Source organism: Orycteropus afer, unplaced genomic scaffold, assembly GCF_000298275.1.
Source record: "Orycteropus afer afer isolate SDZICR_OR568_19922 unplaced genomic scaffold, OryAfe1.0 scaffold00199, whole genome shotgun sequence".
NCBI classification, from domain to species: Eukaryota; Metazoa; Chordata; class Mammalia; order Tubulidentata; family Orycteropodidae; genus Orycteropus; species Orycteropus afer.
In genome coordinates this window covers 382,440-397,815 of record NW_006921786.1, presented here as the reverse complement: position 1 = coordinate 397,815, position 15,376 = coordinate 382,440, and the positions used below count along the sequence as shown (strand labels likewise).

The 15,376-nt window shown below is 46.9% G+C and overlaps 1 protein-coding gene across 1 annotated transcript in view; it reads left to right on the top strand.

Moving 5' to 3' along the window:
* Nucleotides 1-15,376, top strand: part of GAS7 (growth arrest specific 7) — a 394,162-nt gene that overhangs the window by 343,338 nt on the left and 35,448 nt on the right. Inside the window, exons 5-6 of the mRNA XM_007948030.2 lie at nt 1,944-1,997; nt 14,355-14,444. Of these exons, the coding sequence (XP_007946221.1) occupies nt 1,944-1,997; nt 14,355-14,444 (144 nt within the window). The remainder of the gene's footprint in view (nt 1-1,943; nt 1,998-14,354; nt 14,445-15,376) is intronic.

The window sequence follows — 15,376 nt, the reverse complement described above, 5'->3', positions numbered from 1 at the left end:
AAAAAAAAAAAAAAACAATAGAATGTAGATGAATCTGTCTCCAAGTGAGGTCTTCAAACAGTGTATCAGAGGCTCTGATCCACCTGAGAACTGCTGCATCAGAAACTCTGGGAGGTGGGGCTGGACATCTATTCTAGGCAAGATCCTTAGTAATTCCAGTGCACCCCAAAGCTTGAGCATCATAGTAATCATCCATTCATTACATGTGAAACTGAATAGGAAAGTTAATTTACTTGGCCAGGGTCTTCAGGCTAGGCTAGTCAGACCCTTTTTGGTCTGAGATATGGGTAATCTATAAGATCCCTTTTAGCTGGACATGATATAGATTTATCTTTTTTTATATATGCTAGTTGGCTTTACTTATCAGCCACAGTGGGCCTGTGTGGGAGTAAAGAAATGGAGATGTTGTTCACTGCCATGAACTCAGCCTCGGACTCATGGCAGCCCCATGCACAGTGAAAGAATGATACCCAGTTCTGTGCCATCCCATAATCAGTTGAAGATTGGACCATTGTGATCCATATGGTTTGCATTGTCTGATTTTCAGAAGTAGATCACCAGGCCTTTCTTCCTAGTCTGTCTTAGTCTGGAAGCTGAAACCTTTTCAGCATCATAGCAACACACAAGCCTCCACTGACAGACAGACAGTTGCTGCACATGGGATGCATTGGCCAGGAATTGAACTGGGGTCTCCCACATGGAAAGTGAGAATTCTTCCACTGAACCACCAGTGCCCTAGAGGAAGTCATAAGCAGGGCCTCAACTGAGGTCCCTGATTTTCCTGGTTAGCAGATGGGTTCCTAAGGCAGGGGCGATCGCACATTCCCAGTGTTCGCCTTGCCAGGTGGTCCAGGGTGGTGCTAGTCTGAGGAGGGGGGCGGCTGATACTCTTCAGACTCATTGGAGAAGCCTTCCTTTACCTTTTCTGGTTTTTTATCTACAAAGTCCTGACAGCCACTTCCTTAACATTCCATTCAGAAAAAAAAATCAGAATGCAAGTCCCTGGACACACAAATGATGGTGACTCACAGTCCCTTTGGGGCAAGGCTACTTCCAAGCTCATCAGGACAGGAATGGATATCACCGGTCCTGATCAGGGAACTCTGGTCTTGAATCTCCCATATAATCGCTAAGAGTGGAATAAACACAACCCCAAATTGTACATCATCTGTAGGTGATAGGCTATTACAATAAACATGGTGTTGGTTTCAGCTAGCAATCCTTCATTTTCCCCACCAGGAAAATCCTAGGACTGTGGCTAGCTGCTGAGGATCTGTCCTCAGATGGACTTGGGGCTGTGGTTCTCTTGCTAGCAACAGGAAGACATAAAAGGACACTCCAAAGACTGAAGGAAACTGAAGAGCAGCTCACTCAGCTGTAAAATCCCTTGTTGCTCGAGCATGGGACTGGGAGAACAGCAAGTCACAGGGGTGACTGCACCCCAGTACACAGGGTGCATATTTGGGGTTTGATATTTTGGACCCTGGGATTTCAGAATAAGATGTCATGTGCTAAAGCCTCAGTGCCAGGAGGTGGTGGCCTACAATCTGCTTTAACCCTCTATACTCCCCAGTGGATTATGTGGGTTTAGGCAGCAAGCATCTCGCCTAATGGTTCACCAGCAGAGGGCAGCTGAGGGGTTAACTCCAGAAATCACAACTGTGAGAAGAGGAGGGGAGACCTGGTTTGGAGCAATTATCAAAGCCTGTGCTGGAGGCTTTCTCCAAGTCGCCTGCACCCTGAAAGCCAGGCATGGGAGCAGTGTAGGGCCAGGGAGCATTTTGCTTGGCTTCTCCCAGAATATGGTGACTTAGCAGTTAATGGCAAACTGAGCACCCTGAACTTCCCCAGAACCTCAGTCAGGGAACCTGAATTTAAAAGAAAGGAAAAAAAAGGTCAATATGGAGAACAGCTTTGATGATGTCTCTTGCCTCTCTCCCCAGAACCTGGGATCCTCATCACCAAGCAAGAAACAGAGCAAGGAAAGCACCATCACGGTAAGTGGTTCCGTGGATGCTCACAGGTTGGGCAGCATCCTGGGCACTCAGCATGGCTGGGCTGTTGCCTTGGTGATGTGGACCCCAAAGCATGCCCAGCCTGGAAGCTGGGAAGTTCCAAAGCTCAGATTTTGTTGAAGTCCCTTTCTGTTTCTCATTTGACTTCTCTCCTGGTGGACTGCTGGGAGGATGGTGGCTGGCATGCTGCAGAAGCCATCTTTCTGGGTGGGAGGGGAAAGTCCTCATGTAGGGGTAGGCTGGAGGGGGTGGATTCTGCTCTGTGCAAGTGATGTGACATGTAAATTACAGCCAGCATGGTTGCTTTTGTGCAGGCGAACTTCTGGAAGATGGCAAAGTTAGAAGCAAGAGAAACACCCTAAGAATAGAGTTCCTGAGTGGAAGCAAGCAGCTTCTGCCTAGAGTGGCCAACCCACTTCCCAGGGTTGTTCTAGAAGCCCGCCAGACACCTTTGTGGAGACAGAAGGCTTTTACGGGCTGAAGAGGCTTCTCTTGGCCTCCTCCCCATCAGCCCTGTGCTCAGGGAAAAGTGTGTGGGTGTAAGTGGGAGCTGGATATCAGTGACTCTCAACTTGGGGAAATGAGCTGCACAGTTGCTCAAACAGCCAAAGACATGGTGACTTGAGAAGTATGGTCCTGGCTTTAGTGTTTTGACCCAAGTATAGGAGAGCTAGGAGTCTCTGAATGATGTAAAGTTAGTAGCTCAGCTGTTCACTGAAAAGTTAGAGGTTCACATCCACCCAGAAGTGCCTGAGAAGAAAGGCCTGGTAATCAGCTTCTGAAAAATCAGCCATTGGAAACCCTATGGAACCCAGTACTACTCTGACACATATGGGGTTGTTATATAAGTTGGAATTGATTTGATGACAACTGGTACAGGATTGTTGAAAATGGGGGATTCCTGTCAGAATGCTGAGCCTTTCTGACCACCTCTATGGAGTTTATACCAAGAGTGGGTGCCCTTTCCTCTTCCAGGCTTTAAACCCTGCTTTAGAGGGAAAATACAAACAATGATAGGGGTAATAATAAGAGTTGTGGCCACTACACACAAGTAGTGCTCTAAGTGGCTCGTTTACTTCTCCACTAACTGTATGAGGTGTAGGTGATAGAGCAATATGGTGTAGTGCTGGTGAACCTGGACTCTGAAGCCAGACTGCAACTGACACACTGACTAGCTGTGCAGCAACCTGGGACAGGTTTCTTACCCTCTAGTGTCTCAGTGTCCACATCTATGAAACAGGAATATCAGGAGTGTCTGTGTTACAGTGGTGGTGTAAGGACTAAATGGAAGTCCCTGGGTGGTGCAGGTGGTGAACTCACTTGGCTGCTCACTGAAAGGTTGGAGGTTCACAGCCACTCAAATGTGCCTCAGAAGAAAGACCAGGTGATCAACTCCTGAAAAATCAGCCATTGGAAACTGTGTTGGTCCTCTAGTACTGCTCTAACAGACATACCACAGTTGGTGGCTTTAAGCAGACAGGGATTTATTCTCTTACAGTGTAAGAGGTTAGAAGTCTGAGTTCAAAGTGCCAGCACTAGGGGCTGGGTGAAGCCCCTCGATCTTGGACTTCAGCTCTGCCTCTTGCTCCAGGCCCACTGGAGCTAAAGGTGTCTCTTCACTCAGGCAGCTATTAGCTGCTGAGGCTAACAAGCCCAAGGTCAACAAATAAAAATGGCAGTCCCAATATCACCAAACAACACAGCAGGCCACTAGTTCAAGTCCAGAGACAGTCCCAAGATCAGGAACATGGCAGGCTACTAAATGAAGACTTGGCTACATGCAGGGTCCAAGCGTGCTAAAAAGCTGCACAGACCTTTCCCAGTGCTGTTTCTTATATACTAGAAGCAAGCCACATCCCTAAGGCAGCTACTCAGCTATTCCAGTAGATTCCACCATGGAATTGATTACCAGTCTCATCATGGGGAATAACATCCAGCTGCCCAGCCACTCATTACTAGGCCCAGACAAGTTGACACACAACTACCACAAAAACCCTATGGACCGTACTTCTACCCTGACACACATGGGATCACCATGAATTGGACTCCACAGCACCTGGTTTGGTTAAGGACTAAATGAGGCCATAAGGGTAAAGCAGTTGGAATGGTTCCTGGCACAGAATAAGCATTCGATACACAATAGTATTACACCACCCTCAAGAAACTGAGGCACAGAGCAGTAACTCACTGAAGGTCACACAGCTTGGAAGCATCAGGATTCAAAACCTATGCTCTTACCCACCATCAGTGCTGCTTCTAGAACTGGCTTGATCCCGTTCCTTGGGTCACTGACTGCTCTTGAGCCCTGTGTGCCAGTGCAAATTGCTCCCTCAAGGGCCAGGCAGAGTGGCTCAGCCTGCTTAGGCATGAGCCAGAAGCAGCCCCCTTAGAGCTGATGGAGCTGGACCAGTCATGGGCGGGCCCAGAAGCAGACTTCCAGAGGGCAGCTCCCATTGTCAGATAGCCACAGATTGCCATCGAGTGCTGGGGCAAAGCAGGAGCTCCACAAAGGTTCCCTGAAGTCAGGGAAGAGGAGGACAGGAAAGTGGGGAGGAGAAAATATTAGATTTGTACGGGGAAAGAGTGAAAAAGAGAAACAAAAAGTTAAAAACAGTGTGTTTCATGTCTTTCATGATGGTACCCAAGACACAGGGTGGGGCAAATCCACTACTAATCCCTGTCCTTCAGCCTGAGCTTTTGGTCTGGTCCTCTTCAGGCTTGTACCCCTTCTGCATCCCTGCTTGTCCTCTGGTAGTAATTCCCTCTTTCTTCATGTTGACTGTCAAAGTCAGTGCTTCTCACCAGGCACATGAAGCCGCCAGAATACTTGTTTAGAATGCAGATTCCTGGATGACCCCAGACCTGCATTCTCTGGGTGGTGAAAACACTTAATACGCTTAGCCTCTAATCTCAAGTTTGGAGTCTTTACAGAGGTACCTTGAGAGAAAAGTCTGGCAGTCTGCTTCTGAAAAATCAGCCACTGAAAACCCCATGGAGCACAGTTCTACTCTGATAGGCGGGGTGGCCATGAATCAGGCTGACTTTAGGGCAAATTTTTTTTTGTTTCTTGATTTAAGTAGAACAAGGAGCTATTTGACTGACTCACTCAGCAAGACCATGAAGTTAACTCAGTGTTTCTCAAGCAGGGTGATTTTGCCCCCAAGGGAACATTTGGCAATATCTGAAAGCATTTGTGGTTGTCACAAGTAGGATAGTGGTACTACTAGCACCTGGTAGATAGAGCCAAGGGTGACTAATAACAGTCTTACAGTGTACAGGTCAGCCGACCACATGGAGTCACCATTAGTCAGAGTCCACTTGACAGCAATTGGTAACTGGTATCCTCAGATCTACAAGTCTGCCTGGGATCAGGTGTGGAAATCTGCATTTTAGCCAACATCTCTCAGCATTTTAGCTAACCACTCATGTTTTAAGGATATAAGAAAGGTCCTGGAGAATGTTTGGTATGAATACTGAGCAGGAGGGAACTTATCAGATGTCACAGAATGAATGAGAAGCAGTACCCAGGCCTGGAGCTTGGGTCTGACCCAGGGCTTTTCCCAACTCACCACCTGGCCCTGCACACCACACTTTTCCAGGCTAGAAGCTACCTTCCTAATTAGCTAGCAGAGCTGAACACTTTTGTACCACTGCTCTTTTTACCTTTTCCTTCCACAAAGCACTCAGTCACCCCTATGCCAAGCCCCTTCCTATGGGTACTGCTCAGAGCTCATGGTTTCAACTCATTTCCCTTCCAGGGAAGAATTTCTTAGGGCCACTTGGAGGGCAGCAGAGGACGGCTCCACTCCAGGAGGCTGAGACACCAGCTTCCATCTCCCTGGCTTGTGGGGATGGAGTGAGTACCTTCCACCCTATCTGCTGCCTAGGCACAAAGGATGGTACATTCAGTCTGTGTTTGGGTCTTGGAGCAAGGATTGAGCTTAATTCTGAGGCTCTGGCTCTTTACAGCACTCTCTATCCATTCTTTCTAACCCCCACCCCAATCCTCTGTCCCTGAAGCCCAAGGCTAGATTTGAAGTGTTGGCCCTGAAGGGGGATGATACTACCTGACAGCAGGTGGGCTGTAGGAAGATTTTCAGCTTCTGTGACTCTTTCCCATGTCACTGAGTTCTGGGCTGGCAGCTGGAGTGTGCTGCCTGATTGACAGTGACAGGTGCTAATGGCAGCTCACAGCCCTTGGCACAAACTTTATGTTTGTGATCTCAGGGACTCTAGGAGAAATGACACATAAGGCCACACAGCCACACTCCACTCCTGGAAAGAGGAATGTGGGGACTCTAGTGACCTTTAAACTCACCTTCCCACTGTGCATTGTCTGGGGCCCCAGGACCCTGGGTGGTAGCTAATGAGCTGAAGATGAGGCTTGGAGTTACTTCTTTTCTCTTCCACGGAGGCCCAGCTCTGGCTTCTTACTTTCCCACATTCTTCCAGATCAGCTACCTTCCAGGAGAAAATTCAGGGCCTGGCTGGCACAAGCCCTTTATTGCCAAGTTGCCTTCTCTCCTATGCTGTTGGTCCAGTGGGCTGGGCAAGGAGGCTGCGGCCAACCCCCTTAGTACATCCTCCATGCTGGGACAGAGCTGGGCAGCAGTGAGGGGCTGGACTTCATTGGACCCCACAGCAGACACCCTGAGCAGGCTGCACTTCAGTGTTCTCATGCCATGCCCAGGGTCCTTATTGAGGCTTCTGCCCCCTTGGGAGCCCCAGAGTCATTCTAGGTGCAACATCCCTTATGGTTCTGGCTGCCTGTTTGCAGGGTGGCCCTGTTTGGACCCACAGTAGCACAGTGGGCACCAGCAATCATGGGGTCCAGAGTGCTCATCAAGGAGTTCTTGACTTACCTGGGAGAGGGAGAGAGCAGAGATGAGTGAGAGCGAAGTTGCAGCTGTTTGCAATGGTGATATCAAGGGAAGTGAGGGTTGGGTGGCTCTAGGGATGTCTTATAGGGCTGTCGCCCAGACAGCATATACTGTGGGACATATGTCCTCTATTGCTTCTTATTTTAGCATCTCTTCCTACTGGAGTCCTTGTCATGAGTGGGGGCTGGCGTATTTATGCATCAGCATATAGGAAAGGTAATATGTAGGTGAAGAGCCTAGACCAGTTGCTTGGGCCCAAACCCTGACTCTACCATTATAAGCTGTGTGATCTTGCATAAGTTGCTTCTCTATGACTCAGTTTCCTCATCTGTGACATGGAGATAATAATAGCACCCATCTTATATGCAAAATTGTTGTAAGGATTGAATGAGTTAATACATGTAAAACAGAGCAGTGGCCTGCACATACTAAGCACCACAGAAAGAGGTTTTAGCTATCATTAGCTGTTATTGGAGCAGAATGCCACTCCTTAGGATGACCCCATGTTTGCTGACCAGGAGATTTTGGAAGGAGGATAAGGATCCTAGAAAGCAGCTGGATTTTGGTATTAACTACATGGAAAATGTCACTCTGAAGGGAATAGGTGTCCATACATGGAGGTTCTTATGCGGAAAGCCCTCTCTATCCAATTCTTCCTCCCTGGGCTTTGGAACCCTGCCGAGTGGAGCCATGTGTTCCTTCCAGGGAGGTCTGTCCATTTCCAGCCCTTCTGATCCAGTGGCATTTGAGGCCTGGAGATCACAGGAAAACAAGACAAGTGCCCCAGGAATTAGGAAACTGGCATCTGGACCCTACTCTTCCACTTTTTAGCTGGCTACATCATCGTAAGGAGCTCTGGTGGCATAGTGCCTAAGGCACTTGACTGCTAACCAGAAGGCTGGCAGTTCAAACCCACCAGCCACTCCTGGGAAGGAAGGTTGGGCAATCTACTTCTGTAGTGATACTGCCTCGGAAGCCTAAGGAGGAGTTGCTATGAGTTGGATCCGACACAAGGGCAGTGGATACATGATAGTAGGCAAGAGACTTAGCCTCTCTGTGCCTCAGTTTCCTCATCTATGCATGAGTTTACACTAAGGACCAGTTGCTGTGGAGTCAACTCTGACTTGAGTGTCAGAGTAGAACGGTGCCCAATAGGGTTTTTCAGTGTCTGATTTTTTAGCAGTAGATCACCAGGTCTGTCTCCCAAGACACCACTGAGTAGACTCAAACCTTTAGCCTTTTGGTTAGCAGCCAAGTGTTTTAACTGTTTGTACCACCCAGGAAATACAGATTTGCAAATAAATATTGCAAACAGATATTTCCACTCTAATTGCTTATTGGACATCAACACACCACACTACACTCATTGTTTCCCCACTGCCACCTCTTTCCTCTCTCCAGAAATGACTACTCCTCATCTGTGTTTCCCATCCCAGTGGGTGGAAATATTCCTGTCACCCAGTGTACCGAAATTAGGGTTATTCAACCTTGACACTGTTGACATTTCCAATTGGATAATTCTGTTTGGAGGGCTGACCCACACACTGTAAGGTTTTTTCAGCATCCCTTGCCTCTACCTCCTCAGTGCCAGTAGCACCATTACCCCAGTTATGACAGCCACGAATGCCATCAGACATTGCCAGATGTTCCCGGGGGGCAAAACTGCCCTGCTTGAGAATCACTGAGTTAACTTTATGGTGTTACTAAGTCAGTCTGCCAAATATCTGCCTTGTTCTTCTACTTAAAGAAATAAAGTTGTCATCAAGTCACTCTGACTCATGGGAACTCCATGTGTGCCAGAGTAGGACTGTGCTCCATAGGGTTTTCAATGGCTGATTTTTGGGAAGTAAATCATCAGGCCTTTCCTCCAAGGTGCCTCTGGGTGGACTTGAACCTTCACTTAGCAACTTGAGCACATTAACTGTTTGCATCACTCAGGAACTCCATTCTTCTATAACATCCTTATATGCTGGCCCAAGCCAGTCCACCAGATCACAGTGGAGGCTCTTCCCTGGTCTCCAGGAGCAACATTCTCCATCCAGTGTTTGTTTCCCTTACCCTGCAGTGGGTGTGCTCACTCTGGAAAGTATCCTAACTGCAACATCCTCCTAATAAAACGCTCCTGTGGTCTCCCTGCTATCAGAGTACAGAACCTTGGGCATAGCTTATGTTTTGGGTCTCTTGTGCTGCTCTAACAGAAGATACCATAGATGGAATGGCTTGAAAAAATGGGTTTATTCTCTTACAGTTTAGTAGGTTACAAGTCTGAGTTCAGAGTGCCATTTCTAGGTGCTGGCTGAAGGCCCCTTGACCTTGGGGTTCAGCTCTGCCTCTTGGTCACAGCCCACTGAAGCTGGAGGCTTTTCTTAACTCAGGAAGCTGCTAGCTCCTTAGGCTGAAAAACCCAAGGTCAACAACATGGCACAGTCCCAAAATTATCAGACCACACAGCAGGACATTAAGTCCAATAACACTCTCAAGATTGGCAGCCAATGTGGCGGGCCACTGAGATGAAGACTTGGCCAAATGGAGGATCCAGATGTGCCAAAAGCTAGAGACCGTCCTCGAAGTTGCTGCTTATTTACTGGAAGCAGACCACACCCCCAAGGCAGCTGCTTAACTGCTCACAGTAGATTCCACCATGGAGCTGATTACTAGTCTCATCATAGAGAATGTTCTGGATACCTGGTGCCACTCTGACAAGAATATACCACAAATGGGATAGCTTGAACAAACAGGAGTTTATTTTCTTAGAGTTTAGGTGGCTAGAAGTCCGAGTTCAAAGGGCCAGGCTCTAGGGGCTGTGTGAAAGCCCCTTGGCCCACTGAAGCTACAGGCATCTCTTCACTCAGGCAGCTACTGGCTGCTGAGGCTAACAAGCCTAAAGTCAGCAAAATGGCACAGTCCTGCTGTTACCACACCACACGGCAGGCCATTCATTCAAGTCCATTGAAAGTCCCAAGGTCAGCAGAGCATGGCAAGCTGCTGAACGACACGGCTACATGCAGGGTTCAAGTGAACTATAAGCTGGAGACCATTCCCAAAGTTGTTTCTTACATAGAGGAAGCAGACCGTATACCCAAAGCAGCTACTCAGCTACTCCAATAGATTGTACCATGGAGTTAATCACTAATCACACCATGGGTAATAACTACATTCAGCTGCCCAGCCACTCAGCCAGGCTCAGCCAAGTTGACACACATACGTAACCACCACAGGGAATAACTACATCAAGCTGCTCAGCCACTCAAAACCAGGCCCAGCCAAGTTGACATACATCTTAACTACCACAGTTTGTAAGGTTCTTGTTAGCTTCATGATCAATCACCCCCTTCTGAATTTGAGGCCCAACCAAGTTGAACAGTGCATTTTCTAACCACGATGTGGATCCTCAGACCCTGGACTCATTGTATTTCTGCAGCACTCTTTTCACTTCTCTACCTCTTGTCTACCTAGGTCCCACTCTTATTTGTCACCTAAATATCACTCCCTCTAACATTCCCTCTCTGATTCCCTTCCCTTCCCCTGTCCTCAGCATCCCATGCTGACCCCATTGTTAGATTTATCCCACAACATCATACTTACTTACTCTTTGCTTTTCTCACTAGGTTATAAAGTCTTTAAAGGCAGAGTTTATACTTTGTATCTCTAGCATCCAGGCATTTCTCCAAGAATCATTTATTGAGCACCTGTTATATGCCCAGTGCTGTGCCAGGTAATAGGGAACCACAGAGAAGAGTAAAGTGGTCCTCCTCCTCCCATGAAGCTGTATGACAAGTAAGAGAAATGTTAAATAAATAATCTCTAGGAATTATATAATTACAATTGTATGTGTACAAAGTGCTGGAAAGATCTGGCATAGTGCAGGGCATTCAATAAATGTTTGAATGGTGAGTAGACAAGCAAATGGTCTGTTGAATTGCTTTGTGGTTGAGAACTTGAGCTCTGCCATCAGCCAGATTTGGATTCAAATACTTCATTTTTCTGAACCTCAGTTTCCACATATAAAATGAGGCCAGTATTACAGAGTTAGGAGCTTTGTTAACATAATGCCTAAGGCACTTGACTGCTAACCAGAAGGCTGGTGGTTCAAACCCACCAGCCACTCCTTGGAAGGAAGATGATACTGCCTTGGGAACCAAAGGAGCGGTCGCTATGAGTTGGGTCCGACTCTACAGCACATAATAACAACAACAATTACAGAGTTAGTGAGATTGCTGGGAGGATGAAATGAGAATGCTTGTAAAGCTCTTGGTAGGGTGCCTGGGTAAGGGCTCTGGCAAGAGACTCCCCTTTTACAACTGCCTTCCACGAGGCCAGTGAGCCCAACAGCCTGTCCACCAGGGGGTATAGGGCTCTGTGAGGATTCAGAGACACCCCAGTAAGATAGGTGAGAGAAATCCCTTCAAGAACATATGCAGTGAGAGCCCTGGGCCCCTGCTCAGCCCACTGGAGTGTCCTCAGAGTGATGGAAGCAGCAAGAGGGATGGGTCTTTATCCTTATAACCTTATTCTCTTGCCTGAATCCTCCAGCCCTGAGGCAAAATCTCGAGGACTCAGTCCAGTCTCCTCAGTGGCTGTTCTAGGTCAGTGTGTAGATCATATTCTAGACCCCTGACCTTTCTAGTCCCCAAAGCAAGCCTCTCCTTAAGAAGCAGAAAGCATGCCATGTGGTGCCATGAGGGCAAGACCATGGCTGTTCATCTTTGTGTCTTCCATCTGGGGGCACAAGGCTTTCAAAGGGTGCACTGGCTACCTGGTATGTGAATGTCAACACTCATTAACAAGGATGGTCCTAGGACCCTCGGCATCACCTGGAAACTTGTGAGAAGTGCAAATTCTTACGATCTGCTGAATCAGAATCTCTGGGGTTTGTTAGGTGCCATAAGGTAGTTCTGATTCATATATTGACTCTATGTGTGACATAACGAAAGGTTTCCTGGTCCTGCACCATCTTCACAGTCATTACCACGTTTGAGTCCATTGTTGCAGCCACCGTGTCAGTCCATCGCATTGAGGATCTTCTTTTTTCGCTGACCCTCTACCAAGCATCATATCCTTCATCAGGGACTGGTTCATCCTGATAACATGTCCCAGTATGTGAGACGAAGTTTCGCCATCCTCACTTCTGAGGAGAATTCTGGCTGTACTTCTTCCAAGAAAGATTAGTCCATTCTTCTAGTATATTTAATATTCTTCACCAACACTGTAATTCAAAGGCATCAATTTTTGGTCTTCCTTATTCATTGTCCATGAAATTGAAAATACGATGGCTTTGATCAGATACTCTTTAATCCTCAAAGTGACATCTTTAGCTTTTTAACGTTCTAAAGAAAGGTGGGACCCAGGAATGTGTGTTTTAACAAATCCTGAAAGTGATTGATATATACTCAGGTTTGATAGAACCTCTAGTCTAGAACACAAAGAGGAGCTGAGTGGCACTTGGGGATGGTCTCTCTTCCTGCAGGCCTTCTGGACCTCGCAGATAGGTAGGGTCGGAGCTGGCCCAGACGTGTGCTGTAGGGGCTGCCTCAGTACCACCTCACTCTCAGGACTGCAGAGGTCTATTTTCATGGACATGCCTGACGTAGGCAGTATCTTCTTTCCTCTTAGGGCAACTCACGTCCACGTACTTTCGTCTGTTTTCCTGATCCTCTTTTGGCCAAGTGTCCTCCTCACATCATAAAGCTCTTCCTTTGCTGGGACATTGTTTCCCCAGTGAGGCAACAAGGATGGGAGCAGTGTGGGTGAAGGAAGGAGGTAGAAGATGGACATGCTCCGATTCATTTATACCCACTTGGCAATGGGTTGTTGAATTTTGTGAAAGAGACTTACCTCTAGACCCGCTTCAGGAGTCAGCCTGAAATCAGGACTTGGAGAGACCATTTCCTGATGCTAGTATATGAGTTCCTAGGACTTTCATAACAAAATGCCACACGCTGGTGGCTTTGAAGAACAGAAGTTAGTTATCTCACAATTCTGGAGGCTGAGTCCAAACCAACATGTTGGCCAGGCCATGCTCCCTCCACAGACTCTAAAAATGATCCTGTCTTGTCTCCCAACTTCTGGTAGCCCTACGTTTCCTTGATTTGTAGATAGAATTTGTAAGCCATCCTTCCTCTGTCTCTGTGTCTGTTATCCTGTTTTATAAGGACACAACTCACTAGAATTCCAAACCAAACCCACTGCCATTGTGTTGATTCTGACTCATAATGACCCTATAGGATAGAGTGGCACTACCCCATAGTTTCCAAACTGTAGATCTTTTCAGAAGCAGACACCCTCATCTTTCTGCCCTGGAGTGGCTGGTGGGTTTGAACCACAAGCCTTTTGGTTTGCAGCAGAATGTATTAACCACTAAGCCACTAGAGTGCCTAGTGGATTAGAACCTATAGTGTTCTGGTGTAATCTCATGTTAATTTAACTGTTAACATCTTCAAAGACCCGATTTTCAAACAAGGTCACATACACAGGGTTAGGACTTCAGTGTGTCTTTTTGGGGGACATGATTAAATCCCTAACACTAGATATTGAGAAGTTGCCCCTCCCCTCCAGCCAGTCTGCAGGCCAGTGTCACCTAGGGTGGCTGCAAACATAGCACTGGGAGAAAACTCCCTAACCCAGAAAATCTCTCACCCTCCACTTTGACCTTGCCAGAATTTAGTTGCTTGTATCTAGGATTCTCTGTGTCTTCTCTGTTCCTGGTCTTTCCTACAGTGTTGCTTCTCCCCAAATGAGCATGGGAATCTCTGTTGTTATTTCATCCAAGTGTCAGTATTGGGGATGGGGTCATTTCTTTGACTGGAACTTCTTCTGTGGTCTCCTTCTCACACTGCAAGTGAGTCCTGAGTCCCTGGCAGCCTTGTGGTGGGTGGGGACCTAGGTTTACTTCCAGTTGCCTTCATACCAGAGATCATGAGCTGAATGTTCATGACCTGACTCAGCTGGCCAGTGAGTTTATTTGGGTTACATAGTATTGTTCTTGTTATTTTTGTTACTGTTTTAAGGAGCTCAGGTAGTATAGTGGTTAAGCCATTTGGCTGATAACCAAATGGTTAGTGGTTTGAACCCACCAGCTGCTACATAGAAGAAAGATGACACACAGTCTGCTTCCATAAAGATTTACAGCCTTGGAAACCCAATAGGGGTCACTGTGAGTTGACTGAGTTGAGATCAACTTGATAGCAGTGATTTTTTCTATTATTATTTTAAAACTTTAATTAATTTTTTAAAAAATAAGTTGCCATCACATCTATTCCAACTCACAGCAACCTTTTTGTGTCAGAGTAGAACTGTGCTCCACAGGGTCTTCAGTGGCTGACGTCTTGAAAGTGGGTCTCTGTATATATTTTATCAGGCTGGCCCTACAGGGAAGCCCCTTCAGTACTATCATGTCTCCTCAATCAGCATCTTCCAAACTTTGGTGAAGTAATTTTCTTTCATGTTCCATGCCTTGCAGATAAACTGTGTGACGTTCCCTCACCCAGACACGATGCCAGAGCAGCAGCTGCTGAAACCAACCGAGTGGAGCTACTGTGACTACTTCTGGGTAAATGGGGCCGCAGTTTTCCCTAGTCTTTCCTACAGTGCAAATGATTAAACACTCAGCTACTAACCAAAAGTTTGGCAGTTTGAAACCACCCAGGACTGTATACTCGAGAGGGGAAGTAGAGCCTTCTTCTCTTGAAACCTAAAGGGCTGGCAGTAGATTTAGCCTCCAGGCAACAATTTATGACCCTCATGGAGTCCAGGCCATTCCACAAACCAAGGGAGTCAGCGGGGTTCTTGTTCCCAGCAATAAGTAAATCCCAGCCAGAATGCAGGGAAAGGTTGGCCTCTTCTTAGACTGCTCAGTGATGCTCAGAAAATCAAATCAGCTTAAATGAATGAATAAGTCTCCACACCTACTTTGGGTGACCTTGGACAAATCATTTCACCTCTGTGGGCTTTACTGTTTTCATCAAAACCATGAAGAAGTTGGGTTTAAGGAACTGTAGCTGCCCTTCCAGTTTTAATAATTCTCTGGTTCCAAAACTTTTCAAAATACCCTGAAGAAGAATAAATAAATAAAAACTTTTTTCATCACCATGCAGAATGGAATATCTGCTCTTTTTAAGATTTGCTAACCTCATACTAGCACAAGTATTTTTTCCTTTTCACCAAATCACTTGCACCTTAGAAGATGTCTAGAGCTGGCAGCTGCCCCAGTATATGGCTCCAGCTGGATTTCTTCCAGGACAGAGATCTGTGCAGAAGCAGCAAGATATCAGTGAAAGGTCTTGGGCTTTAGTGTCAGACAGCTCTGGGAGGTTGAGGAAGGAGGCCAGGGACCAGAGCATGTAAGACTTTATAGGTCCTGTAGGCACTTTGTGATGTGCCTGGGTGGTGCAAATGGTTAAACACTCAGCTTCTAACCAAAAGGTTGGCAGGGGCTTCTCAGAAGGAAGCCTGGCAATCTGCTTCCAAAAGAGAACTGGTAAA